The sequence below is a fragment of the Equus przewalskii genome, chromosome 7 (genome assembly GCF_037783145.1).
Source record: "Equus przewalskii isolate Varuska chromosome 7, EquPr2, whole genome shotgun sequence".
Taxonomy (NCBI): domain Eukaryota; kingdom Metazoa; phylum Chordata; class Mammalia; order Perissodactyla; family Equidae; genus Equus; species Equus przewalskii.
The window spans coordinates 42,918,235-42,945,311 of NC_091837.1; the positions used below are offsets into that span (position 1 = coordinate 42,918,235).

The following is a 27,077-nucleotide window of genomic DNA, read 5'->3' on the forward strand; positions in this document are numbered from 1 at the left end:
ATCTTGGGATGCAAACGACTTTTTAAGCATAAAAAAGATTGAGAACATACAAATATACAACTTAAATGTCAAAAACTTACAGGCAAAATTAAAAGGCAAACAGCAAACTAGTGAAACATTCTTAAACTGAGGAACTATTACCATATTGTATAGAAATATTTAATAAATGTTTACTAAATAATGTTTGATTAAATGTTACTTTTCTGAAATCATTGGGAAAAACAAAGCTAATAATTTTAGATAATATAATAGTAAAAGGTAATACTATTACCTTATTGAAAATAATGCTTTTGATTGGCCATTCATAATTTAGTATAACTTTATTTTCATTATACTTATAATAGAAGTGTAAAACACACACAGAAATAAAGCTCACATATTTTTCATTTTTAGAAAATTAAATCCCTTATGGACAAAAGTGGTCATTTCATTTGATATCCTCCACACAGATTCTCTGTGAATAGCTTCACTCAAATCACTTAGGTTTCTCTGTACAATACATTAACTTGTAGTTGCTGGTATAATTAAAAAAAACCCAAAACTGTAAAAATGTCACTCACCTGACATGGAAAATTAACCACATAGAATGAGTTCATTAATGTTCTGAATTTAATAAAGAATTGATTTAACTCTGCTCAAGAGGTATAACTGAACACCTTTTTCCAATGGAAGAACAAATTCAGAACTTTGCTTTAAATACCAATTTTTTTAAAACTGATGAGAAAATATGAATAGTAGCTAAAAAGATAAATGGGTGCATTCAATGAGAATTTTTATTTCAATCCACAAAACAATATTATAATACTTTATAAAAATATTAAATTTTAGGCTACCATTATTCATTAAAAAAGTATTTGTGCTAGAAGGTTGTTTTTGCAACTTTCTTTTTTGGTAAGGGTTAAGTTCCACATTACAATATTGAAGATGAAAAGCTGTTGGAAAAAATCTTGAAATGTACAAAGTTGTTTATTTTTCTTGGCAATTTAAAAAACATAACCATTTAATCTGAATACCTATTAAGTTAGTGTTTTACTTCCTTAGTATACCATTGATATTATAAGGAAGTGCTCCATTCAGTTAAAACCTAATGAATAGCATAAACTTTTCCTGGCTTATTTTTCTGAACAGGATTAGTACATGAACATATAATTTTGTTATTCTTTTTTAAATGCTTAGAAAAATTCTAATGTCGCAGTTCACATGAAACCCTTTAACTCTGCTGTCTCAGGCTGTGCGTGAGGGTGAATGGCGACGCGGGCAGAGGCAGGCCCTCTGGAAGAGGGACTCAGCACTGAGCAGGCTACGCCAACACGAGGAGCCACCGCAGCTTTCAGTAACAGAGCTGCTGCCAACTTGCAGGACGTTCATCTGTCACATTTTAAAATGGCTTGAATTTCAACATAGCTACCATGGCATAGAATTTTAAACTTAATGATTAAATTAAGTAAGTGATGGTAGTTAAAAATTATGATTCTAAAATATGGGGACCTGGAATACTGCTTTATTTAAAGTGTGACTATAACGAGAAAATTTTAAAACATAACTACTAGACTTTTATTTTGTCCGATTCAGTTCTTTTGCTAGATACTTACACCAGTAATGTTGTTATTCAAATGCATATTTTGGGATTTCTTTTTGAGTTAGTCATAAAAATTAGTCTTATTTTGTATGTTTCACTTATGTACTTAAAATGGGCAAGAACTGCCCCCCCGCCCTTCACACTGTTGTTATCCTGAATGTTTTCCTCCCCAAATCAGCTAAATTCTAAAAGGGAAAAAATGGTCACCATTAAGTATTATTTAAAAAGTGAATGTAGATTTAAATACAGATTCAAAAACTGGAGTTTTAAAAATGTTTTGCATAAAAGTTGTATCACTGGAATTAGTGGGAAGACTTAACTTAGCTATTTTGAGACTATAACACTCACTTAGTGTTTATGTTAAGAAAGACTAGTTTTATAGTCATACCTTATAACTCTTAAAATCTCAGAAAATAGATAAGTGAGGAGCTTTGAGTGCCAGCAAAGCCATTTTGTCACTCCATAATAGCAACGTTAAACATAACACTCCATCCCTCTATCTGTAAAACTTTCACATTTTTTCTCATATTTCTTTTAAATACATTTTTCTCTCTGTTAGTCTATTTTCAGTAAGCAAAAGTGCATTCAAGTCCCTGATCTAGTGATATTTTATATTTGTGGCACCCATCACCATAAGTACATATTAGCAATATCTCACAGTACCAGTCTATTTTTAAAAAGGACTGTTTAAATGCTGTGTCTTATTTTTTCATGCTGTCTAAACATTAAAAGATTCTCCCTTGGATTGGATAGCACAATTTTAATTATATACTGTGTTTAAAAAAAAAAATCAATGCAACCTTAAAAAAGATTAACTCACTTTCTAGTCACCTTCATTATTCTAAACTGAGCTTTTCAGAAAATGATTAAAGTGAAAAATTTCTTCTTCTACTTTCTAGTTCCATGAGTTTGAGTATTAACACAGAGATTATACTTTCAAATTCCACTGCTATCATCCAACATTTAGTCAAGTTTTACATGCTGTTTATATTCCTTTTCTGCTGCTAAGAACCTGGCCCATTCCCATGCAATAGGAGGCAGACATTAAGATTGCATATTAACTGGGCAACATAGAAAAAACTTGAGAATAATGAATGCAAGAAATTTTTAAAAACTGGAATGGAATTGTTTGGTCCCATGAAGTTCCTTGATTTTAGATTTTATTATGGTATATCTGTTTTTATCTCCCAAGTTTTGTCTTTGATAAAGAATTTTCTCTTAATTCTGAGTTTGGGGAATAAAGGAAAGGAAGTGACTTATAAACAGTAGCCTTGTTGCTCTTCATTGTCATGCTGTCTCTCACACTGTCATCAATATCTTGGCTATACTTTCTTTGGACCCTGAAATAAGCTGGAAAATTCATCATTGGTACATTAGAGTTTAACACTTGGAAAAAAAAAAAGTGGTTTTGTGCAACCATATCTGGAATTCCAGTTTACCATTAAAAAACATGCAGAGTGAAGATTTTCTTCTTTTGATTCCTGGATGTAAATGAGGAAGTCTACACAAGTTCTTTACATTTTGGCAGATTTGTGCATATAAAATAGGCTATTTGGATTATAAATTTTCTCCTGGCTGGTACTGTGGCTCTGTAGCAGTGAAGTAGTCTTCCAAGAAGGACTGGATATATTCAAATGTTGGTCTTTCATCAGGGTCCTTCTTCCAACAAAGATTCATCAAATCATGTAGGGATTCTGGACAGCCCTGAGGGCAAGGCATCCTATACCCTCGTTCCACCTGTTCCAGCACCTCACGGTTTACCATACCTAACACGCAGGATTCAAACAATAAAAAACAATGATGCCAAACACCATGAGCAAAACAGAACAAATCTCCTAGGCACTAACTGATTCAAAGTAGACTAAGTTTATTTAGTGATTCTTTCAACAAAGAAATAAATTTTAAATGTCAAAGTATACCAACAAGAGCTTAGAAAATGCTAGCCTGTTTCAACATGTCTAATTTTTTTCATTCCACCTAAAATCTTGCTTTTAACACTAATACCTTCAAAAGCCAACCTCGTTTGCTTAATGAGAATTTAGGGTGCTACTTTGAGGTACTGATACTTCCGATGTTAACAGTTAATAATGACGAAAGTTGGGCTAATGAGGAATAGTGGGAAGATAGTTTCTGAAAGAACTTTTAAATAGGAATTCAGAAGAAAGAGTCTAGTCCTGATTTTGCCAAATGTACTACGTATGTAAATTTGTATCAAATCACTTCTGTGAAATAGTGACCTTTTCTAATGTCACCTGTTTGACTTTCTTCAAGTTATTACACACTTCCTGTCTTGCATTCCTTTGTAATCCTCCCCGCCCCCATCAGCAGCTCACTTGTGTTATCACAGGGCAGCATACACCCTCAATTACTTGGGGGCAGGAGTGCAGGTAGGAGGGGTGTGGGGAAGATGACCCAGGATATGTAAGTGTGCTTATTCTCTGAGAGAATAATAGAGATAAAAGGCCCCTTTGGAAAATGCCCTAAGGGAGAACAGTGAGGTGAATGTGGGGCACATTTCATGTGCTTGCCTATCCATCCAATGTCAAAATAAAGAGAGGGAGGGAGAGAGAGAAAGAGATAGGGAGGGGGAGAGAGAGAGAGAGAAGGGAGAGAGGGAAGAAAAGAGAGACAAGAAAAAAAGGCCACCTTCCCCTCTTATGTTTTTGCTCCTAATAAACTCTAAAGTCACTGATGGGATAACCAAGAGCTCATGAAATGCAAGCTTACCTGGATATGGCACTCTGCCTTTTGTTACCAATTCTGTCTGAAGAATTCCAAATGACCATACATCAGACTTTATTGTAAATCGACCATATAGTGCAGCCTCAGGGGCTGTCCATTTGATTGGAAATTTTGCACCTAAAACAGTATTGACAATCTTGCTTGAGTAAATTTTTAAAAATCTATTTGTCTACACACGGAAATCAAAATATGATGTACACCTGTAACTTATATAATGTTATAAACCAATGTTACCTCAATTTAAAAAAAAGGTACTTAAATATGCACGAGGCACACTGCAAACAGGACACTAAATCATTAGCTAGTATCATGAGTCACGTCTGCAGAAGGCCAGCCAAATCGACCCCAATAAGCACATTTAATTAGCCAATTCAGAACCTAGCCACAAAAATAAACTATTACAAGCAAATCTAATATTTTTTCTTTAATATTTATGGTATAATTTGCTTGTAATAAAAACTTCCTACATTTTTATTTTCATGAGTTTTGAAATTGTGTATACCTATCTACCACATCCAGAATCAGATATAGAACAGGTCCATCATCATGGAAAGTTCATAAATGTTTCTTTCCAGTTTCCAATCCTTCTCTGCAGCACCACCCCCTGAGGAAACCACTTTCTAATTTATATTACCATGGATTATTCTCCTTATTTTGAGGTTTCATACAAATAAAATGATAGATTATGAGTAACTACAGTTTGAATCTGATTTCTTTTACTCAATCTAATGCCTTTTTATGTGTGTGTGTGAGGAAGACTGTCACTGAGCTAACATCACTGCCAGTGTTTTTCTATTTTATGTGGGATGCCATCACAGCGTGGCTTGACAAGCAGTGCTAGGTCCACACCCAGCATCTGAACCAGTGAACCCAGGCCTGCTGGAGCAGTGTGTGTGAACTTAACCACTATGCCACCAGGCCAGCCCCTCTAATGCTTTTTTATTTGCTGGTATTATGAATTTCTTTTTAAAGATTCCCTTTATCAGACCAAGGAAGTATGCTCTTATTCCTAAATTAATGTTTTTCTTATAAACACATGTTGAATATTATCAAATGTTTTCTTTTTACTGAGATGATCATATACTTTTCTCCTCTATATTGTTAATGCAGCAAATTAATTTTCAAATGTAAAATCAGTTTTTCATTATTGAGAACTCTCATTTGATCATGAGGTATTATATTTTTTGTGTATCACTGGATACAATTTGCTAAAATTTTGTTAAGAAATTTTGCATGTATGGTGATGAGAAATTATTCTGTTATTTTACTTTTTATAATATTCTCATCTGCTTTCCATGTCAGATTATATTGGCCTTATAAAATTAGTTGGAAATTATTCCAATCAGCTGAATTTTCTAAGAGTCTGTATGAAATGTTTATTTTTTTATAAAGGCTTAATAAAATTCACCAGTGAAGCAAAAAATCCCCAAAATCTATTTGTGTAAATACGGCATAAGCAGGGCTAATCTTTTGTCACCATCATCAGTATCAAATTCTTCAAAAGTACAAGATACATGGGAAAATTTTCTTTAAAATTTAAAATCTGTATTAAAACAAATCACATTTCTTCCTGATAACATATTCAATAACATAAGAAAGATAAACGTTGGTGGAGACATAAACCATTCAAGAAAATAGAGGTAGAAACTCTAATAAGAATCAACCAAAAATGTGGATTACAGGACCTATAACTTGTAAGTCAGTCTAGCACCTAGTAGGTATAGCTAACTTGGTTGACGAGGGCATATTCTGTTGGGTTCTAATGTCTACTGGTTTTTGACCATAATCTCTTTGCTATTTTATCATATCTTTCTGGAAAATTTTACTGTACTATCATTTTTAGAAGCCTATATTAATGTACTCAGATATTTAATGTATGCGTTTTATGTACAAGGTATTATGCTAATCGTTATGGGGGACATAAAAACAGCCTTTGTGAAGCTTATATACTTATAGTGGAAATAAGATTATAGGTGTCTTATATACTTGAAGTTATTTATATATGTATGTATATAGTGTCATAAAATAGTTCTTTAGATGTTCAAACAGAAGATCAGTTTTCACTAGCACAATCACAAAAAGTTTCATTAATAAAGTGCCAGCTAAGTTAAGCCTTAAAGAATGGTTAGAATTTTTATAAAGATTATAGAATAGGAAGATATTCTACCTGGAGAGAACTGCACACAGGTATGGAAGTTGAAAAGAAAGCACTGTGTTGAGGGCAGTTTCTCAACCTGGCACTACTGGCATTTTGGGCTGGAGAATTCTTTATTTCGTGCAGGGGCTAGTGTATGTTGTAGGATGTTTAGCAGTATGCCTGGCCTCTACCCACTAGAGGCCAGTAGCAGCCTCCTAGCCGTAACAACCAAAAATGTCTCAAGACATTGCAAATGTCCCCTGGGAGTACGCTATCAGCCCTGGTTGAGAACCTGTGGTTTAAGGCAACAGTTCCCAGTGGTTTGTGTACCAATGTGGTCACTGACAAAAAGAAGTCATACTCTAATGAAAAAAAGATCACATATCAATTCACAAAGCTAAAATTATTAATTTATAGTTATGTCTTCTGAGATTATGTCCTTCCGACTTGTGTAGTGTTTAAATGCTCTTTCTTTTATGAAATGATGGTAATAGTATATAGCTGAAAAAAATTTCTTTTTGGTTATCTACTCAATAAACCTTCACTAACCTTCACATTGGATTTACTAGATTGTATTGAAATACCTTGTCTACAGTTCAGTCTCAGACATTAGTTAGTGAGCTCCTTGACAGCAGAGATCATGCCCTCTTACAGCTGTGCCCTCGCACCTCGCACACAGAGGGACTCAAATGTCTGTTAAAGGTAAGCTGGGGCTAGAGAGTTGTAGAAGACGCTGAATGCCAAGGAATCTATTTTGTAGGTGTGGAGGGTCACTGAAGGTTCCATGCAGGATGGACAACCTATGTGGTGATTTCTATGGGACCTTACTCAATCTGCTTGTCAGAGTTACACTTTTTCTTCAAGGTCCTGTTCACAAGTCATCGCCTCTGTAAAGTCTTTCCTGTTCTTTTTGCTTTCCTATAGTATCTTCCATATATTCTTTTGACATTAATTACACAATAGCTTGCTTTATAGTTGTTTATATGTCATCTACCTTGCCCATTAAAATATAAGCTCTAATATTTACTGAGCATCTACTATGTTAATGTCAGGCACTATACATCTATTACTTCATTAAAGTTTCACAACAATCTTGAAAAGTATATAACACCATCTAGTCTTTTTTTTTTCTTTTAAAGATTTTATTTTTCCTTTTTCTCCCAAAGCCCCCCAGGTACATAGTTGTGTATTTTTAGTTGTGGGTCCTTCTAGTTGTGGCATGTGGGATGCTGCCTCAGCATGGCTTGATGAGTGGTGCCATGTCTGTGCCTAGAATTTGAACAGGCGAAACCCTGGGCTGCTGAAGCAGAGTGCGCAAACTTAACCACTTGGCCACGGGGCTGGCCCACCATCTAGTCTTTATAAGTGAGGAGACTGAGGCTTAGTTAAAAAGGTTAGATAACCTGGTTGAAATTTCTCACCTAATAAGAGATGAAAATGAGATTCAAACACCCATACTCCTTCCACATGCATACATTATATATGTGTTCATGAAGTGTGTATTGAATGAGAGTTTAAAGAGAAAGATGCCAAAGAGAAGAATCAACCTGTTAAGTTCTGCATGCTCCCTTCTCTTACTCTTTATAGTGTCAATCTTCCAAATGTTTTTACCATAATTTTATATATTATAAAGAATTACTGTAAATCTGGTGTAGAAATGATTTCCAAAGCCTTTATAAAATTGTACGCTATTTCTTAATATATTAGCTTCGAATATACCTTTTCTGATCCTTAGTGTAGTTAAAATCTGGATGGTTCTGAAGTTTCTTACAAAAGGAATTTTAAAATGTTTATTTGTTGGCATGCCAAAAGAAGTATAAAGAGGAGCATACTGCTTGCTATATTTATAATGCAAAGAACACCCAGTTAAGTTCTTCCTTGGGAGAAATAATTATCAGAAAGCCATAGTATCATGTAATGTATGTAATTTTATGAATAAAATCAGTGTTTCTATGACTTCTGAGCAAAACCTGGAGGTATTATTATTCTGTAAAACCCTGTATATTCAAAAGAATGGTGAGAAAATCCATTGAACATTAGGTTAAAAGCATTTATTAAAAAGTCATTTTACCTTGTCTTGCCGTATATTCATTGTCTTCAATTAACCTTGCTAAACCAAAATCTGCTATTTTGCACACAAGATTTTCTCCTACAAGAATATTAGCAGCCCGAAGATCTCGGTGAATATAGTTCATCCTTTCAATATATGCCATACCATCAGCAATCTTGGAAAGACAAAGGGAAGGAGGGAGAGGACAATTTTGGTTAATGCTAAGTCAGATGACTGAAAAATCATCTCTCGAAAGGAGATGATGGTAATGGCAAAATCTAGCAGATAATAGGAAAAATAGAAAATAATGTAATGGAGGAGGAGGAGAGGGAGGGAGGGAGAGAGGCAAGGAAGGAGAAAGAGGGGAGGGGGAGGGGATGAGAGGGAGGAGAAGGAAAAGAAGGAGAAAAAACAACAGAGATGTATGTGGTCCATAAAGCCTAAAACATTTATCTGGCTTTTTACAAAAACAGTTTTCTGACCCCTACCATAGAGTATCTAAGAGCCTTGAACTCAAGAGCATGGACTAGGCTTGGCACATGCTAAGAGCATGGACTTGGTTTGGCATATGCTAAAGTCTCACATGTACAGTTTGTTGGTATAAAATTTCTCTAAACTGCCAGATTCCATGGACATCTGGAAGCTCACTGAGAGAGGAGTCTTAAAACCATCATGTCAACCAAAGCCAATTAAAGGCCCCTTGAACACCTACAACATATCTGAATAGAAACTTTTAATAGTTTTCACTTGTACTTAAAAACAAATTTCAGAAGAGCAAAAATGTCCCATTATAAACTATATATTGCCATCTTAATTCTTGTTTTGAACTACATTACACACAAAATTCAGCATATACTTTAGATTTCCAATATTTTCTTTGGAATAGCAATCATTCATTGTCTTAAAATTTATCTGTTGAAATATAAATACATATAGATTGTATATTTGTGGATGCATATGCTTCTGAAAGGCCACATGATACAGGACAGCACTGTAGGGGGCATCGCATGCGTGGTTCTAATACTAATAAGTGATATGAATTTTAGATACCTCTGGTCCTCAGATACTACATTATCTGTAACATAAGATACAGACTGAATTATCACTTATGTTCCTTCCAGCTCTAAAATTCCATGACTTTACCACATAAACAAGAGGATTCTACTAAGATTATTTTACATTTTTAATGTACACTTTCAATTCAAATTGATACATGTATAGATACACAAGTACCTGAGCAGCCATATCAACCAGTTGTGGGAGCTTCAAATACTTTCCATCTCCCTCCTTCAGGAAATCTAATAAGCTCCCTATAAGAGACAGCAAGACATTCATGGAAAGTAAGCACATCTTAAATCAGGACTGAAACAAACATTCCCCCACCTCTAAACAAATCACCACATCACAATACAAAACTTCAGCTTTTCATTCTTTAATATTTTTTGCAGTTTTGGAATTTCTGAATAATTATTTTTAAGATTCTAGAAGAGGGTCCTAAACTGAAATTTTATCAACTTCTCCTAATAACGTATGAAAAAAGACAAAATGCAACATCTCACCAGATTATAGTCATTCCTTCCTTGGTTTGATACAGAGCAGCAGTCTCAATTTTGATTCAAAAAGGAGTACCAGATACTTATATGTATTTTTTTAAGTCAATCAGAATCAAGAGCTCAGACAACTGGGACTATACTGGGGGTACTTAAAACTAAATCTAGGTGGCTGAGTTGACGTGGAAATGTTAGTCCAACCAACTTCTCTCAATTTTAGCAGAAGATGCCATGGAACAGCAAAGTACTATGAAAATAACAGCAGAGAGAAAGGCTAGAAGGAAAAGTCTAGGTGCTATTCTTCTATTACTGGTTATAAGCTTACCATATACCTGAATTTAATCAAGACAAAATATCACACAAACCCAAATTAAGGGATATTTTATAAAACAACTGTACCATTCTCTTCAAAAATAACAATGTCATGAACGAAAAGAAAAGCTGAGGGGCTGCTCCAGATTAAAGGAGACCAAAGAGAAATGCAACTAACAGTTGCATTTTAGATAGTGGATTAGGGGGAAAACTACTATAATTAAGGACACATCATTGGGACAACAGGTGAAATGTGAATATGGACTGATATTAACTAACAGAATTGTATCCATATTACATTTCCTAATTTGATCATTGTAGTGTGGTTATGTAAGACACTGTTCTTGAGACAAACACAAGTATTTAGAAGTAAAAGGAACATATCTGAAATATACTCTCAAATGGTTCAGAGAAAACCCCTTATAGTTTATATATTGATAGCTACATCTAGTTAACAGTTGGCAAATCTGGCTGAAACATATTCAGGAATTCTTTATATTATTTTTGCAACTTTTCTATAAGTTTAAAAATATTTCAAAACAGTGACGTCAGCAACATGGCAGAGTGAGCAGTTTTCTTTGTGTCTCCCTCTTCAAAACTACAATTAATTGGACATTCATCGGTCAACAAAAGATATCCACACAGCATCTCAGGATGTCTGAGAGACCTGTGCTGCTATACATTGAAAGGTGGACGGACTTCTCCCTGGGAGGAGGTGAAGATAGGTGAAAACTCTCTGACCCCCGGAGAGCCTTGTACCTGCAATCAACTTTCTTCCAGTGGACACACTCATAGCATCGCCACACACCAAGGGTGGGCGTGTGTGCACAGTGGCAGAGCGATGGTGGAAACAGGTGACTACAGCCCTACCTAAGCCCAGTGGGAAAATCCAAGGTCCCACAGCAGGCGAAGGGAAAGCCTCTACTTGGCACTAGCATAGAGGCCCCACCAAGCACTCAGAACAGGACAGGAGCATCCCGGGTGGAGTGGCAGCCCGCCAGCTACCTCTGACTCACAGACATTGGCAGTGTCCCAGAGGGGGCAAGGGTCACACAGTGAGTCCGTGTGAGTGTGTGGGGGCAGGGTGGAGCCCCAGTGGCCCTGCTCCATGGTCCAGGGGGAAATCCATGGTCCCACAGCAGCCACAGGGAAAGCGTCTGCACAGCGTTAGTGGAGATGCCCTGCCTGGCAATCACAAGGCTGGAAGGCCCTGAGGCAGAAGTAACGCAGCTGGGTGAGCTAACCCCAGACTGCAGTAGATACCCATAGCTCTGCTGTGGCCCATAGTGGACAAGTGAGATCTTGCAGGCCCTGATGGTGACACAGCTGCAAATCTAGGTGAACCTGCTCCGAGCCGCTGTGAAAGTGCATAACACCACTGCAGACCCTAAGGAGGGAGTGTGTCTAGGTGGTCTGCAACAGTAGGCACCAGCAACCTGAGGCCCCCTTGCAATTGTCCCCACAGCTGGCGAGAGACCCCACAGGGCCACTGTGACTACAAGGAGGGGCCCAGGTCTGGTCAGCAACAGCTGACAGGGATCCTGGTCGGTGCAGTCTAAACAGCTGCTCCCCCCTACAAACACCAGTAGAAACAAGTGGAAGCAGTGACTAAAGTCTATCTCTATGTGGAGGCACAAATCCACGCCATCAAGCAGTATGAAAAAATATATTAAATCTCCAGAACAGAAGGAAAATGACAAGTACCCCTAAACAATCCCAAAGACAATGAAATCTATAACCTAAATGACAATGAATTCAAAACAGCCATCATTAAAAAACTCAATGAGTTAAAAGAGAATACAGATAGACAACTCAACGAGTTCAGGAACTATGTCACAAAAGAGCTTGATACTATAAAGAAGAACCAATCAGAAATATTGGAGATGAAGAACACAATGGAGGAGATTAAGAAAAATCTGGACTCTCTGAAGAGTAGGGTCGATAATATGGAGGACAGAATTAGCAATTTGGAGGACAGGAATATAGAAATGCTGCAGACAGAGGAGGAGAGAGAACTAAGACTAAAAAGAAATGATGAAACTCCGAGAATTATCCGACTCAATTAGGAAATGCAACATAAGGATTATAGGTATCCCAGAGGGAGAAAAGAAGAAGAAGGGGGCAGAAAGCCTGTTCAAAGAAATAATGGCTGAGAACTGCCCAAACCTGGGGAGAGAGATGGAACTCCATGTGACAGAAGCCAATAGATCTCCAAACTTTATCAATGTAAAAACACCAACCCCAAGGCATATAGTAGTGAAGCTTGCAAAAGCCAATGACAAGGAGAAAATACTAAGGGCAGAAAGGCAGAAGGAAATAACCTACAAAGGAACCCCCATAAGGCTGTCAGCAGATTTCTCAGCAGATACCTTACAGGCTAGAAGAGAGTGGAATGATATCTTCAACACTCTGAAGGACAAAAACTTGCAGCCAGGAATACTCTATCCAGCAAAAATGTCCTTCAAATATGATGGAGAAACAAAAACTTTCCCAGATAAACAAAAGTTAAGGGAGTTCATTGCCACAAGAACTGTTCAGGAGGACCCTCATACCTAAAAAACCAAAAAAAGGAAAGGGGTTACAAAACCCAGAGCAAAGGAGATAAATAGAAAGACAAAATCAGAAAGTTGCAGCCCTCCATCATAACAAGCTAGCAAAAGTTAAGTATAACATTAAAGATAAAAGGAAGGAAACACCAAGAATAAATATAAGCTTCACATTTTAACCACAAACTCACAACACAAGAAGGAAGAGAAAAAAAAAAAAATCTGACAATAACAACCTAGAAGGGGAAGAGGAAAGGGATGGAACGTCTTAATCTAAGGAAATAAAAGGCTATCAGAAAATGGACTATCTCATCTATGAGATGTTTCATACAAACCACATGGTAACCACTAAACAAATAACAAAAATAAAGACACAAATTACAAATAAGAAGAAAGCCAATATAGAAATCTATCTACCTGAATTAGTAGTCCAAAAATGACTGGACGAGAAACAAAGGAAATGCAAGAGAACCAGAAAACAAGTGACAAAATGTCAGTGGTGGGCCCCCACATTTCAGTAATCACTCTAAATGTAAATGGATTGAACTCTCCAATCAAAAGACACAGAGTAGCAGGATGGATTAAGAACAAGACCCAACAATATGCTGCCTCCAGGAAACACACTTCAGCCCCAAAGACAAACATAGACTCAGATGAAGGGATGGAAGATGTTACTCTAAACTAATTTTGAACATAAGAAGGCCATACTTATATCAGACAAAGTAGACTTCAAAGCAAAACAGATAAAGAAAGACAAACAGGGGCAGTTTATAATGATAAAAGGGACACTCCACCAAGATGACATAACATAAATATATACACACTCAGCACAGGAGCACCAAATTTGTAAAGCAACTATTAACAAAACTAAAAGGAGACATCAACAACAATACAATAATAGTAGGGGACCTCAACACCCCATTAACACCAATAGATAGATCATCCAGACAGAAAGTCAACAAGGAAATTATAGAATTAAATGAAAAATTAGACCAGATGGACTTAATAGATATATATATATATAGAACACTCCATCCAAAAATAGCAGGTTACACATTCTTCTCAAGTACGCATGGAACATTCTCAAGGATAGACCATATCTTGGGAAACAAAGCAAGCCTCAATAAATTCAAGAGGGTTGAAATAATATCAAGCATCTTTTCTGATCATAATGCTATGAAACTAGAAATCAACTACAAGAATAAAGCTGGGAAAGGGGCAAAAATGTGGAGACTAAACAACATGCTACTGAACAGACAATGGATTATTGAAGAAATTAAAGAGGAAATCAAATATTATCTGGAGACAAATGAAAATGAAAACATGCCATACAAACTCATTTGGGACGCAGCAAAAGCGGTCCTAAGAGGGAAATTCATTGCAATACAGGCTCACCTCAATAAACAAGAAAAATCTCAGATAAGCAATCTCAAATGACACCTAACAGAATTAGAAAAAGAAGAACAAACAAAGCCCAAAGTCAGTAGAAGGAGGGAAATAATAAAAGTTAGAGCAGAAATAAACGCTATTGAAACAAAAATGACAGTAGAAAGGATCAAGGAAACAAAGAGTTGGTTCTTCGAAAAAATAAACAAAATTGACAAACCCTTAGCCAGACTCATTAAGAAAAAAGGGAGAAGACTCAAGTAAATAAAATTAGAAATGACAGAGGAGAAATCACAATGGATACCACAGAAATACAAAGGCTCATAAGAGAATACTATGAAAAACTATATGCCAACAAATTGGACAACCTAGAAGAAATGGACAAATTCTTAGACTCTTACAACCTCCTAAAACTGAAGCAGGAAGAAATAGAGAATCTGAATAGACCAATCACAAGTAAATAAATTGAAACAGTAATCAAAAACCTCCCCAAAAATAAAAGTCCAGGACCAGATGGCTTCTCTGGAGAATTCTACCATACATTCAAAGAAGATTCAATACCTATTCTTCTCAAACTACTCCAGAAAATTGAGGAAGAGGGAGCACTCCCTAAAACATTCTATGAAGCCAACATCACCCTGATCCCAAAACCTGACAAGGACAACACAAAGAAGGAAAACTATAGGCCAATATCACTGATCCTAAAGAAAATTTTGGCAAACCGAATACAGCAATACGTTAAAAAGATTATACACCATGATTAAGTGGGATTTACACCAGGGACACAGGGATGGTTCAACATCTGCAAGTCAATCAACGTGATACAGTACATTAACAAAATGAGAAACAAAAACCACATGATCATCTCAATAGATGCAGAGAAAGCATTTGACAAGATCCAACATCCATTTATGATAAAAACTCTCAATAAAATGGGTATAGAAGGAAAGACCTCAACATAATAAAAGCCATATATGACAAACCCACAGCCAACATCATACACTGAAAGCTATCCCTCTGAGAACAGCAACAACACAAAGGTGCCCACTCTCACCACTCTTATTCAATGTAGTACTGGTGGTTTTGGCCAGAGCAATTTGGCAGGAAAAAGAAATAAAAGGAATCCAAATAGGCAATGAAGAAGTGAAACTCTTGTTGTTTGCAGACGACATGATCTTATATATAGAAAACCCCAAAGAATCCACTGGAAAACTATTAGAAATAATCAACAGCTACAGCAAAGTTGCAGGGTATAAAATCAACATACATAAATCAGTAGCATTTCTATACTCTAACAATGAACTAACAGAAAAAGAACTCAAGAACTCAATCCCATTCACAATCGCAACAAAAAGAATAAAATACCTTGGGGTAAATTTAACCAAGGAAGTGAAAGACCTATACAACGAAAACTACAAGACTTTCCTGAAAGAAATTGATGATGACATAAAGAGATGGAAAGACATTCCATGCACATGGATTGGAAGAATAAACATGGTTAAAATGTCCATACTACCTAAAGCAATCTACGGATTCAATGCTATCCCAATGACATTCTTTACAGAAACAGAACAAAGAATCCTAAAATTCATGTGGGGCAACAAAAGACCCCGAATTGCTAAAGCAATCCTGAGAAAGAAGAACAAAGCTGGAAGGATCACAATCCCTGACTTCAAAGCATACTAGAAAGCTACAGTAATCAAAACAGCATGGTACTGGCACAAAAACAGGTGCACAGATCAATGGAACAGAATTGAAATCCCAGAAATAAAACCACACATCTATGGACAACTAATCTTCAACAAAGGAGCTGAGGGCCTACAATGGAGAAAAGAAAGTCTCTTCAACAAATGGTGCTGGGAAAACTGGAAAGCCACATGTAAAAGAATGAAAATTGACCATTCTTTTTCACCATTCACAAAAATAAACTCAAAATGGATCAAAGACCTAAAGATTAGACTTGAAACAATAAGTCTTCTAGAAGAGAATATAGGCAGCACACTCTTTGACATCACTATCAAAAGGATCTTTTCGGACACCATAACTCCTCAGACAAGGGAAACAACAGAAAGAATAAACAAATTGGACTTCATCAGACTAAAGAGTTTCTTCAAGGCAAGGGAAAACAGGATTGAAACAAAAAAACAACCCACTAGTTGGGAAAAAATATTCACAAGTTATTTATCCGACAAAGGGTTAATCTCCATAATATATAAAGAACTCACACAGCTCAACAACAAAAAATCAAACCACCTGATCAAAAAATGGGCAGGGGACATGAACAGACATTTCTCCAAAGAAGATATACAGATGGCCAATAGACACATGAAAAGACGCTCATCATCACTAATCATCAGGGAAATGCAAATCAAAACTACTCTAAGATATCACCTTACACCTGTTAGAATGGCAAAAATATCCAAAACCAAGAGTGACAAATGTTGGAGAGGCTGTGGAGAAAAGGGAACCCTCTCATACACTGTTGGTGGGAATGCAAACTGGTGCAGCCACTATGGAAAACAGTACGGAGATTCCTCAAAAAGTTAAGAATACAAATACCTTATTGACCCAGCCATCCCACTACTGGGTATCTATCCTAAGAACCTGAAATCAGCAATTCCCAAAGATCCATGCACCCCTATGTTCATCGCAGCATTATTTACAATAGCCAAGATGTGGAAGCAACCTAAGTGCCCATCAACTGATGACTGGTTTAAGAAGATATGGTATATATATACAATGGAATACTACTCAGCCATAAAAAAGGATAAAATCGTCCCATTCACAACAACATGGATGGACCTTGAGAGTATTATGCTAAGTGAAATAAACCAGATAGAGAAAGATGAACTCTGTTATGACTGCACTCATAGGTGGAAGTTAAACATAGAGACAAAGAGAATTGATTGGTGGTTACCAGGGGAAAGGGGATGTGGGGGGAGGGCACAAAGGATGAAGGGGTGCACCTACAACATGACTAACAATAATGTACAACTGAAATTTCACAAGGTTGTAAACTATCATAATCTTAATAAAAAGCTTAAAAATAAATAAATAAATAAAACTTGAGTTCCTCAGTCTCACTAAAAAAAGAAAAAAAGAAGTCATAGCATGTCAGAGAAGGGCCATGAGCAGCACAGGCTGCTCGGGAAGGGCAGCTGTAGCTTGGGGTCCCCTCACCTCACAGCCGGCTCCCCACACCAGACCCTGTCCCTGTGTGAGGAAAGCTTTCCTCCACAGACTGCTCGCCAGAGCGGGCTGGGGCACTGTGACCTTCAGTCCCATGCAGGACAAGCTGTAGTCTCCAAGCCTGAGGGTTTCTTTGTGTTGCCAGACTTCATCTTTGGTGACTGACTTCTTGTTTATATGAAGAAAAACAAGCCTTGGGCCTTCTGGTTAGGCAAATTGTAAAGACATATCCAACGTCAAATAAAAAGGTTTAAAACAGTAAAAAAAAAAAAAAAGAAAAAGAAAAAAAATTCAAAATAAAAGTAAAATCAAAACAAAATAAACAAAGCCCTTTCCATGTTGACAGGATTGTGAAGCAAGGGAGAGCTGCGACTTAGTCTCATTCATAGAGATTCAAAGTCAGAGAACATCTATACTTCTTTTGATCAGTCTATTCCAGGGGGAACATGTTACTGTGTGTGTCCATTTATCTGCCCATTCATTCCTGTATTTGCTGAGCATCTACTACATGTGAAGCATTGTAAAACATATAGAAGATACAAAGATATATAAGTCATGGTCCCTGGCCATGAAAAGATCTTGATCTAGTATAAAAGTATAGTATACAGATCTAGAAATTACAGAAGCAATACTTGCAAACAAATAAATATTGTACAATACATGTTATAAAAGTTATTGTAAAAACTACAGTGGAGGCACAATGGATATGGTTGACTCTATGGAGAAGTCAGAAAAGTCTTCACAGAGGAGATGCATCTTAAAGGAAGAAATGGAGGCAGACAGGGAATTCCAGGAAGATGGAGTAACAAGTACAAAGGCAGGAATGCATGAAACAGCACAGTAAGTTCAGGGAACTGAAAATAGTCCTTCCTCTGCAAGAACACAGGGCTCAAAGATGGGAACTGATGAGTGTTGAGGCTGAAGAAGGAAAGAGTCAGAGCATAGAAGACAATGCATGAACGGACTTCATATGAAGTTTTATGATGAGAAGCAATATGATCAGATTTATGTTGAAAAAGCAATTATTCCAATAGTAGTATGAAGAATAAAACTGGGCCAAAACTATACCAAAGGAATAAGTTTAAATTTCCTGCAACAGTCTAGGAAAGAGAAACTATTACATTAAAATCTAGCAATGACAGTGGGAATGGTGAGAAGGCAAAAATTTCCAGAGGGATTTGGTAAATGGGATCAACAGTACTCAATGGACTATTATTACATAAGGGGGTAGGGAAGTGAAGACTGCTGAGCCCCAACCCCAAGGTTTGCCTTTCTAAGGAGTTTCCAGGTAATGCTAATGCTGCTGCCATCCAAAGCCCTAGAGACTTGCACATGAGCAAAAGAAGGCAGGCACGAGAATATTCTCTGTGGCACGGTCTGTAACAGTGACAAACTAAAAGGTCACTGGGAAAGGAATGAATAAACAATGGTACATTCACATAGAATCTCATTCAACAGTTACAAGCATATGAATTAGATCTTCCCTTATTCCCTTATGAATAAATCTCAAGAACGTAATGCTGAATGAAAATAAAGCTAGTTAGATTTATGTATATTAAAAACATACAAATACTCTTAATAGGTAAATATATTAGCAAAAGTATACCAACATGAAAAACACAGATGGGAAAGTTAAGCACCAACTTCAAAACTGAGGTTACCTCTGAAGGGAAGTGGGCCCAACAGAGCATGAAAGGAGGGCTGAAAGGAGAATGGGCTCAAAGAGGGGTAAAAACAAGAATTCAATTAGATCTTTAACGTTTTGTTTCCTTAGCAGAAAGATCTGAAGCAAATATGGCAAAATGTAAACATGAGTTAAATTCAGATGGCAGAGACGGGTGTTGTGGTACTCTTCGTATGTTTAAAATATTACATAATTTTAAAAATACTCTATGAAAACTGTTGACATTAAATACATTTCAATAGCTTTAAGAAAAGAGCAAATGGCTGGTTAAGGAAGTGGAGACAGGGAGTATTACCTGTTCTTAAAAAATCTTGGCTGTGAAGGTAAGGAAAAAGGTAGAGCAGTAGGTGAAAAGCAGATGATGGGACCAAGGGAGGGTTTTCTTTTTAAATGCAAGGAAGGATCAAGAATGCAGTAAAGGAACTGTCCTTAAACAGAGGAAGGGACACTTCTTTTTCTTAGCCTGCAAGACAGACTGATGTCATATAAATACTCTACATGACAACGCAGCATATACAGAAAGGAGCAGAAGATAGTTCTTTGTTTCAGGATTGAGAAGCTAGATAAGGTGCCATGATCATTACACTAAGTAGAACATCATTCAGGGAAACAACAGATAATTGTTAAAACGGTGCAAAAGCTTCAGAGCATAGAAATCCAGGATTGGAATTTGTGTCATTTTGACAATTCCTTTTCTCTGATCTTTAACCAATCACAACAAATTTCACCCCCCTCTCCCACCAATGTTTCTTATATCCATCTATCACAGAACATTTTGGACCATATCAGCAGTCCTTAACCTTGCCTGGTTCAGGATTGAGAATCTGATAAAAACCATTCACTCTCTTCCTGGAAAAACATGGATAAGTATGCAAAAATTTACACATAACTTCAGAGGAAGTTCATGGACTCTCTGAAGCTCATTATGACCCTGGCAGAGAGTAGGTACTCAATAAATACAGTGAAATCAATTCAAAGGAGTCTTTAGGTTTGTCTCATATACCTCTCTAGCCTTATTTCCAACTATTTACCTTCCATACTTTCTACTACCCATGACTTTGTTCCCCATTTCCTCTACAGAAATACCCATAGACTTCTCTTCACCCATCCATATCCTTCCTAATCTTAAAAGGCAGTTCAAGATTTGCCTTTTCTACTAATTTTTCTCAATTTATTCCAGTCTGTGTGATCTCTTCCTCAATTTCTATTATACTTCCTGAATGTATCAAACACCTAAAAATTCATTACGCTTTGGCCTATAGCTGTTTGTTTCTTTGTTTATAGTGAGCTGTTGTTTAATTTTATACTGAAAATTAACTCTTCAGAAGGTTAGGTCTTTTCTCCCTAAATTCAATCTAAGTTATTTGGGTGGGTTTATTTCTTGATAGATAGATAGATAGACAGATAGATAGATAGATAGAATAACTAGCAGAGTGCTTTGTCTATTAGAAGCATTCAATACATTTTGGTTGTTAATAATTTCTAGAGATGTCTGATTATACACATTTCAGAGAAGATAATGATGACTGACTGGGATATTAATGGAAGGCTTCTAACACTTCACTTAAGTATAATATGAAGGAGGTATAGTTGATGGACTGGTTAAGACATAGGGAAACCAAATTCTAGGTGAAGGAAATAACATGAACAAGATCATAGAAATAAGGGGCAACAAGAAGACCCATCTAGCCAGAAAAGTGTGTTTATGGAGGCACATGAAGCAAGGAGTTTGGACAGATTATAGAGGGCCAACTGCTGAGTAGCCGAATAGCAAGATGGGGGATTAAGAGTTTTAAAACTAGACAGGACTTCTGTGATTTTTTATTCTAAATCTCCCATCTAGAAATAATCCTAATCCAGCAATCTGACATCATCGACTTCTACCACGTTCCCTCAATTAATTCTTGAAATCAACATACAAAGCTAAATGGACAATTAACTTTACCTCCATTATATTCTTATGCTATCAGTATCTTGACTTAAACTTCCTTCCCATTGTCCGTCTTCTCCCTCCCCCTTCTAGTTCATCCAGTGTACTCTGAAATGGGATATCTGGCAGCTGTTTGTAGCAGAGATTCCTTCCAAAAAGTGCCACCTGCTTTGGGGCTTTAGGTATGTTTTAGCTATCAACTAATAGGCTATATAACTTCTTAGCTTTTGTTTTCTCAGTTCCTTTGGTGGGGGGGGGGGGAATTTCTTATAGCAAATGTATAGCTTGTAGTTGGCCCTGTCACCACTAGATGGAACTATATTGTTTGGCCAAGATGGACTACTGAAGAGGGATGACATCATCAGTGGCTTTAACCATGGATTAACGATTAGTGAGAAGTAAAAAAAAAAAAATGTAGGTAAAATTCAAGATGGGTAAACAGCAGGCCTGTCAGCATATTTGGCGACTTACTGGTTCCTCTTCTAAAGCATCGTTAGCAAAGGGAAAGAGTGAAGAGCAACAACCTTCCCTTCTCTTTATCCTGGCCTTAACCAACTGTGCTACTGAAGACTCCACTTGGGGTCTGGGATTTGGGAGAATGGAAAAACTTCAGTTGACAGTAGTAGAAAAAGAAGTTTCTAGAAGTCCTGACTATGGAGATTATGTTTATATTAAAATGAGGTAACATTAATTTCCTTAACTTTACCTGATTTCTTTGCTTTAGTACTAAAGATGTAGCTTTCTGATTGTATCATTTTACTTCAATTTGTATAAATACTTTTTTTCTTTTTCATGTTCCTAGTTATTCTATTTCCTTTAGTCACACCTACTTTCAAAGTAAATTCAGCCTGCCTAATATTTCTTTTAAACTTTGTAATATCCTTTGGAATAACTGCAGCTAATCATATTCCATTAAACACAGTGTCAGATTTTCTCTTTTCAAATGACTACATAAAAATCTTAAATTAGAAAACACTATATAATAAAAATCTATATGCATAAAAACAGATATTGTTAAAACAGAAGACTTGTTTAAATTTATCAACATGAATACCCTAAGAGATATTAATATACACATACCTTTTGACATAAATTCAGTGACAATGTAAATTGGCTCTTCAGAAACAACAGCATATAGTGGAACAAGTTTATCATGTCTCAATTTTTTCATTATCTGAGCCTCTTGAAGAAAAGCTTCTGGCATCATTGTACCTGGTTTTAGTGTTTTGATTGCTACTTTTGTGGTTCCATTCCATGTTCCTAGAGAAACAACACATTTAACTATTTTAATCTATATTTTAAGGGAATTTAGATCAAACTTCAATGAATAGCAATTACTTTAAATATTTAAACATATTTTATCATAAATTGTGGCATTTTAATCTATGGCTGAACAAGGACAAATAACAAAACTTCAGGCTTCTTACCCATCCATACTTCACCAAAACATCCTTGTCCCAGTTTAACCTCTAGTCGCAAAGATTCTCGAGGGATTTCCCAAGCATCTTTTGCTAGACCTTGAGTCTGGGGTTTCACAGTTGGACACACAGTTGTTAACTTATGGCATAAACCATCAGCATGTTCTAGATAAATGAATAAATTATACTGTAAAATTAATTATTTACAAAAATTAAGGTACAAATAGTGTTATCAATGTTTTTAAAAGTTTAAATTGTAGAAAAAAACAAAACAACGTTCTATCTCTGAGCACAAACACAAAAAGAGGGTTGTATATAAGAAGCAAAACATATTAGAAGTGAAACATTTTGTTAAATATATTTTAAAAGTTGTTATTTATTCAATACATATGTCCCAGTTATTGTGCTAGTTCAGCACTTTATAAATATTTCATATAAATGAGGCTTGGAAAACTTAAGCAACTTTCTCAAGGTCACTCAGTAAGTGATGGAGATGGGATTCAAACCCTAGGTCTGGCTGCCTCCACAGTTTTGCTTTTGATCACTGTGCTTTAATTCTTCCCAAACAGAATGCTATCATTGTTAATTCTAATAACCACTAATGTAAGAGGTATACTAAAAATCAAGGAAAAATTTCTACATTTAGGGGATGGATTTTAAATAAGGGGGACACAAAAACAAGGAAACCCAAATTCATAATGGCTTGACTTGTGAATTCTGCTTATCCAATTTTTCCCATTGTAAGTAAGACAAGTTCCCTCCCATCCTCAGTAAGTAACCACACAAACCAACATTCTAACAAGGGCAGTTACAACTGACGCCACTGCTTGGTAAGATGTTTGATCAATGTCAAGATTGGTGGTTGCCTTGAGGAAACTCAGCTAGCTGTCTTTGAAGAAGAAATTGCCAAGGGAACTTGCCCTCTCCTGGTATTAATCATTTAAAGATTTTCAGATGCATTCATGTATCAAATTGGCAATGAAAAATTTTGACACAGAAGACTCTAGTACTGAATACCTTTCAAAGGTCCTTGAAAGACAAGAATACCTATAGCTGCTATAGGTTAATTTTCCAGGAAAAGAAAAACGCATCTTCAGAACAAATTTCATTGATTTATACTTTAAGAAGTCTTATGTGGTCCAGCCCATGCAGAGGAAGGTAATCCAAAAGGACATCTGATACAGCTTTTTATTTTAAGCGTTTAGTTATATCTATCTAATAAGTATCCCTAAATAAAATATTTGCTTTTATGCTTTTTAAAATTTATTTTCACAATCTATCTTGGTATTTGGCTGTTATAAAATGGAACTCTGATATAAACACTATGCCAGTAAGATATAGACTCAAATGATGATAGTCTGATTTTAGCACATTATCCAAGAACCCAATTCAGGTAATAAGTATTACCTGTTCCTCTTTTTAAAACTAGAATTCAACAGACATCTACTGAGCACATACTGTGCTAATGTATTAGTAGCATGCTAATCCTTAAGAGACATAAAGACATGGATTCTTTCCTCATAAAATAGAACATGAGGAAATATGTGAAACATTCACATACCTGTGTAGTGTTTTACCAGTTTCTGCAGAGTATCAAATTGTGCTCTAGTTGTGATATAGTATCCACCGTTGTCAAGTTTCCTAATTTTGTAATGTTTCACATTGTCTCCCCTTACCTCATCCCAATCACGAATAGAGAGGGAGTAAGCACCTGGGGGGAAAACGAATACTTTTACTGTATCTTTCTCAAAATACTGCCCGAGGAAATTTTTATACTTATATTAACATAACAATATTCATACCTTTAGTAGTTTCACTTTCTCTTACTAAGAAAATACCTCGTTGATTCCCAGGATTCAGCAGTAATCTTTCAGCATCTTTTCTCCCCATTTTGCCAAAATACCATCTGGAAAAAAATGAACAGTGTTCTGAGTTAGAAAGGTGTAAGGGTCAGAAAAATTACACATAAGTATTAATAAGAATGGAGTGGGATAGGGAGGATGACAAAGAATAGCTATAGAATATAGCTTAAAAATATAGTAAAACACAATGAAAGATCTTTATTAAATACATATATTACTGTCAGAATATACTGTCATAGTATTTCCATGGAGTGACTACTCCACATGTTTCTTAAACTCCACCCAGCATTCACAGGAACAGTAAATGGAGAAGGAAAGGCAACAATGACAGACAGAGCCTTTCAGTCAGTGACAGATAGGAATATTAAGACTATATAGTAGGAGGAACAAAAGTGGTTCTCCAGCAAATGAAATCATCTGTATTCAGTAACAAGCAAGTAAACCATATGCAAATTATCAGGAACTCTAAATTAGTGTCGGCTTGATTTAATAGAGTTTTGTGAATAAAAATTACAGTTCTACTGTGAAGGAGTTCACAGAATAGTGGAGAAGAAAGACAAAAGAACAAAACAGAAAGTAATGAGGTGCCAAAGCAGAACAGAGCGTTATGGAGACGAATTCATCATTCACAAAAGCAAACAAACATTAACAGAGCACCTACTATGTGCAAGGCACTGTGTTAAGTGTTGTGATAGGAAAATGAAGTAGCACTTACAGATCCCAGATAAACTTGGATTGACCTAAAAATAGTATGTCACTGAAGGTGAATTTTAACTTTTTAAAAGTTGCAAGAATTGTAAGAAGTCCCACAGACCCTCCACCCAGGTTTCCCAACTGCTAACATTTTGCTGTCATATTTGCTCTCTTTCCCTCTCTCTGTGAGTTTTTCTGAATTGATTAAGAGTAAGTTGCAAACATGCTGAATCATTACCCCTAAATACTTCAGGGTGTCTTCCTAAAAGACAAGGATACTCTCCTACGTAAACACAGAGCAAGCACGTAAGTCAAAAAATTAACCCTGATATACTACTACTGACTGAGGGTAAATTTTTGAAGTGAGAGTCTTCAGATTATAAGAGTTAATATAATTTTTTTAAGTGAAAAAATAAAGGATAGAGACTAGATATAATGCAGTATTAACACAGATTCATTTATAATCCTACTCTAAGTGAATACTATGGCATTAATTATTAATTTTTAAGTAACATCTCCTATTAATATGATACATTAGCTGTATTAAGACTGGTATGTAATTGTGTGTGTGTAAAGTTGTGGCTAAACAGAATGTACATTAAAACATTTTTAAAATCAAAATAATTAATAAAATATGAAGTAGTGCCATACTCTTCTGCTTGAATGGAGTCTGCAGGGGCTACATAATTGCTAGGGATATAGCCATTCTTTCCTGTAGCAATTGATCTTGCTTCCCACCAGTCTCCTTCCCTGTAACACAGAAAACAGCAATTATCACAAGGTAGGCCATTGCTCAAGACGCCATCTACTGCAGTGCTGTCTTCTAGCTAAGCAGACAAGAAGTATTACTGCCATTTTTAATTTCTGCATTCATCTGATCAAGAATTAAATTTAAAGAATAATATTAAAAAACAGGTTACATGAATTAAGGGAATAAAGCTAACATAAAAGCACAATTGCCTATTGCTGCTCCAAACCAAAAAAACCAATCACTTTAATTTTAGTTCTAAGATCTCTTTTTTACATAACTCTTTCAACCTAAGACAATAAACTATACTGAATAAAACAATTCAGAGGTAAATCTTTTAATTTACTCAGTTTCAACTGAATGTTTTCTTTTTTAAAAGCTTTACTGAGATATTTGCATGCCATAAAATTCCCCCATTTAAGATGTACAATTTAGTGGGTTTTAATATATTCACAGAGTTGTGCAACCATTACCACAATCAACTGTATAAGATTTTCAGCATCCCGAAAAGAAAGCCGGTACCCATTAACAGTCACTCCCCCTCCTCTCCCACCCTATCACTGTAAACCACTAAGCTACTTTGCTTCTATGGATATGCCTATTGTGGGCATTTCATAAAAATGGAATCATACGATACGTGGTCTTTTTGACTGGCTTCTTTCACTTAGCATAATTTTTGCAAGGTTCATTTATGTCATAGCATGTGTTAGTAGTTCATTCTTTGTTTTATTGCCAAACACTTTTCTTTTTAACAGTGCATAAAATTATAACATTCCTTTTTAGTCATTTTAGGAAAAAAAATCAGAATGCCCTAGAACTCCTGTAGCCAAAATATTAGCAACAGGCAATAACAATAAAAAATTTAATTCCTGGAATAAAGTATATTTATAAAAATGTTATCCATAAATATCGAAGTAAGATTAAAACCAATTCAAAATACGAGAACTATACGTAGTTTGGAATACATAAGCCTTGACTTTTCCAGAATTAATGTGAAAGGAGAGAATATTATTAGTCTCTAATGAGGAAGATATATATAGATTCCACTAAAGATTAAATGCATGTTTTGCTTTATCAGAAATAAATATGGAAAATATTTTGTCTCAAGTGAAATTTTAAAAATGCTTAAGGTGAATTTGCTGTCTAGAAAATGAAATGGAAAATCCTCTGGTAATTCAAATATTTACAAACTCATATACTTGTAGTTTCCTAGTATATATTAAGTACTTTCATATCCACAAATTGAAAACT

General features: G+C 35.8%; 1 protein-coding gene across 11 annotated transcripts in view; it reads right to left on the bottom strand.

Annotated features, from left to right (window-relative positions):
- Positions 1–301: 301 nt before the first annotated feature.
- YES1 (YES proto-oncogene 1, Src family tyrosine kinase) overlaps positions 302–27,077 on the bottom strand; it is an 80,104-nt gene continuing 53,328 nt past the window's right edge. For all 11 annotated transcript variants that reach the window (XM_070629752.1, XM_070629751.1, XM_070629750.1 and 8 more), the window contains 9 exons: positions 25,730–25,828; positions 24,326–24,429; positions 24,085–24,234; positions 22,533–22,688; positions 22,186–22,365; positions 9,742–9,818; positions 8,530–8,683; positions 4,307–4,438; positions 302–3,345 (listed from right to left, as the gene is read on the bottom strand). In XM_070629752.1, the coding sequence (XP_070485853.1) occupies positions 3,137–3,345; positions 4,307–4,438; positions 8,530–8,683; positions 9,742–9,818; positions 22,186–22,365; positions 22,533–22,688; positions 24,085–24,234; positions 24,326–24,429; positions 25,730–25,828 (1,261 nt within the window). In that variant the 3' untranslated portion in view covers positions 302–3,136. The remainder of the gene's footprint in view (positions 3,346–4,306; positions 4,439–8,529; positions 8,684–9,741; positions 9,819–22,185; positions 22,366–22,532; positions 22,689–24,084; positions 24,235–24,325; positions 24,430–25,729; positions 25,829–27,077) is intronic.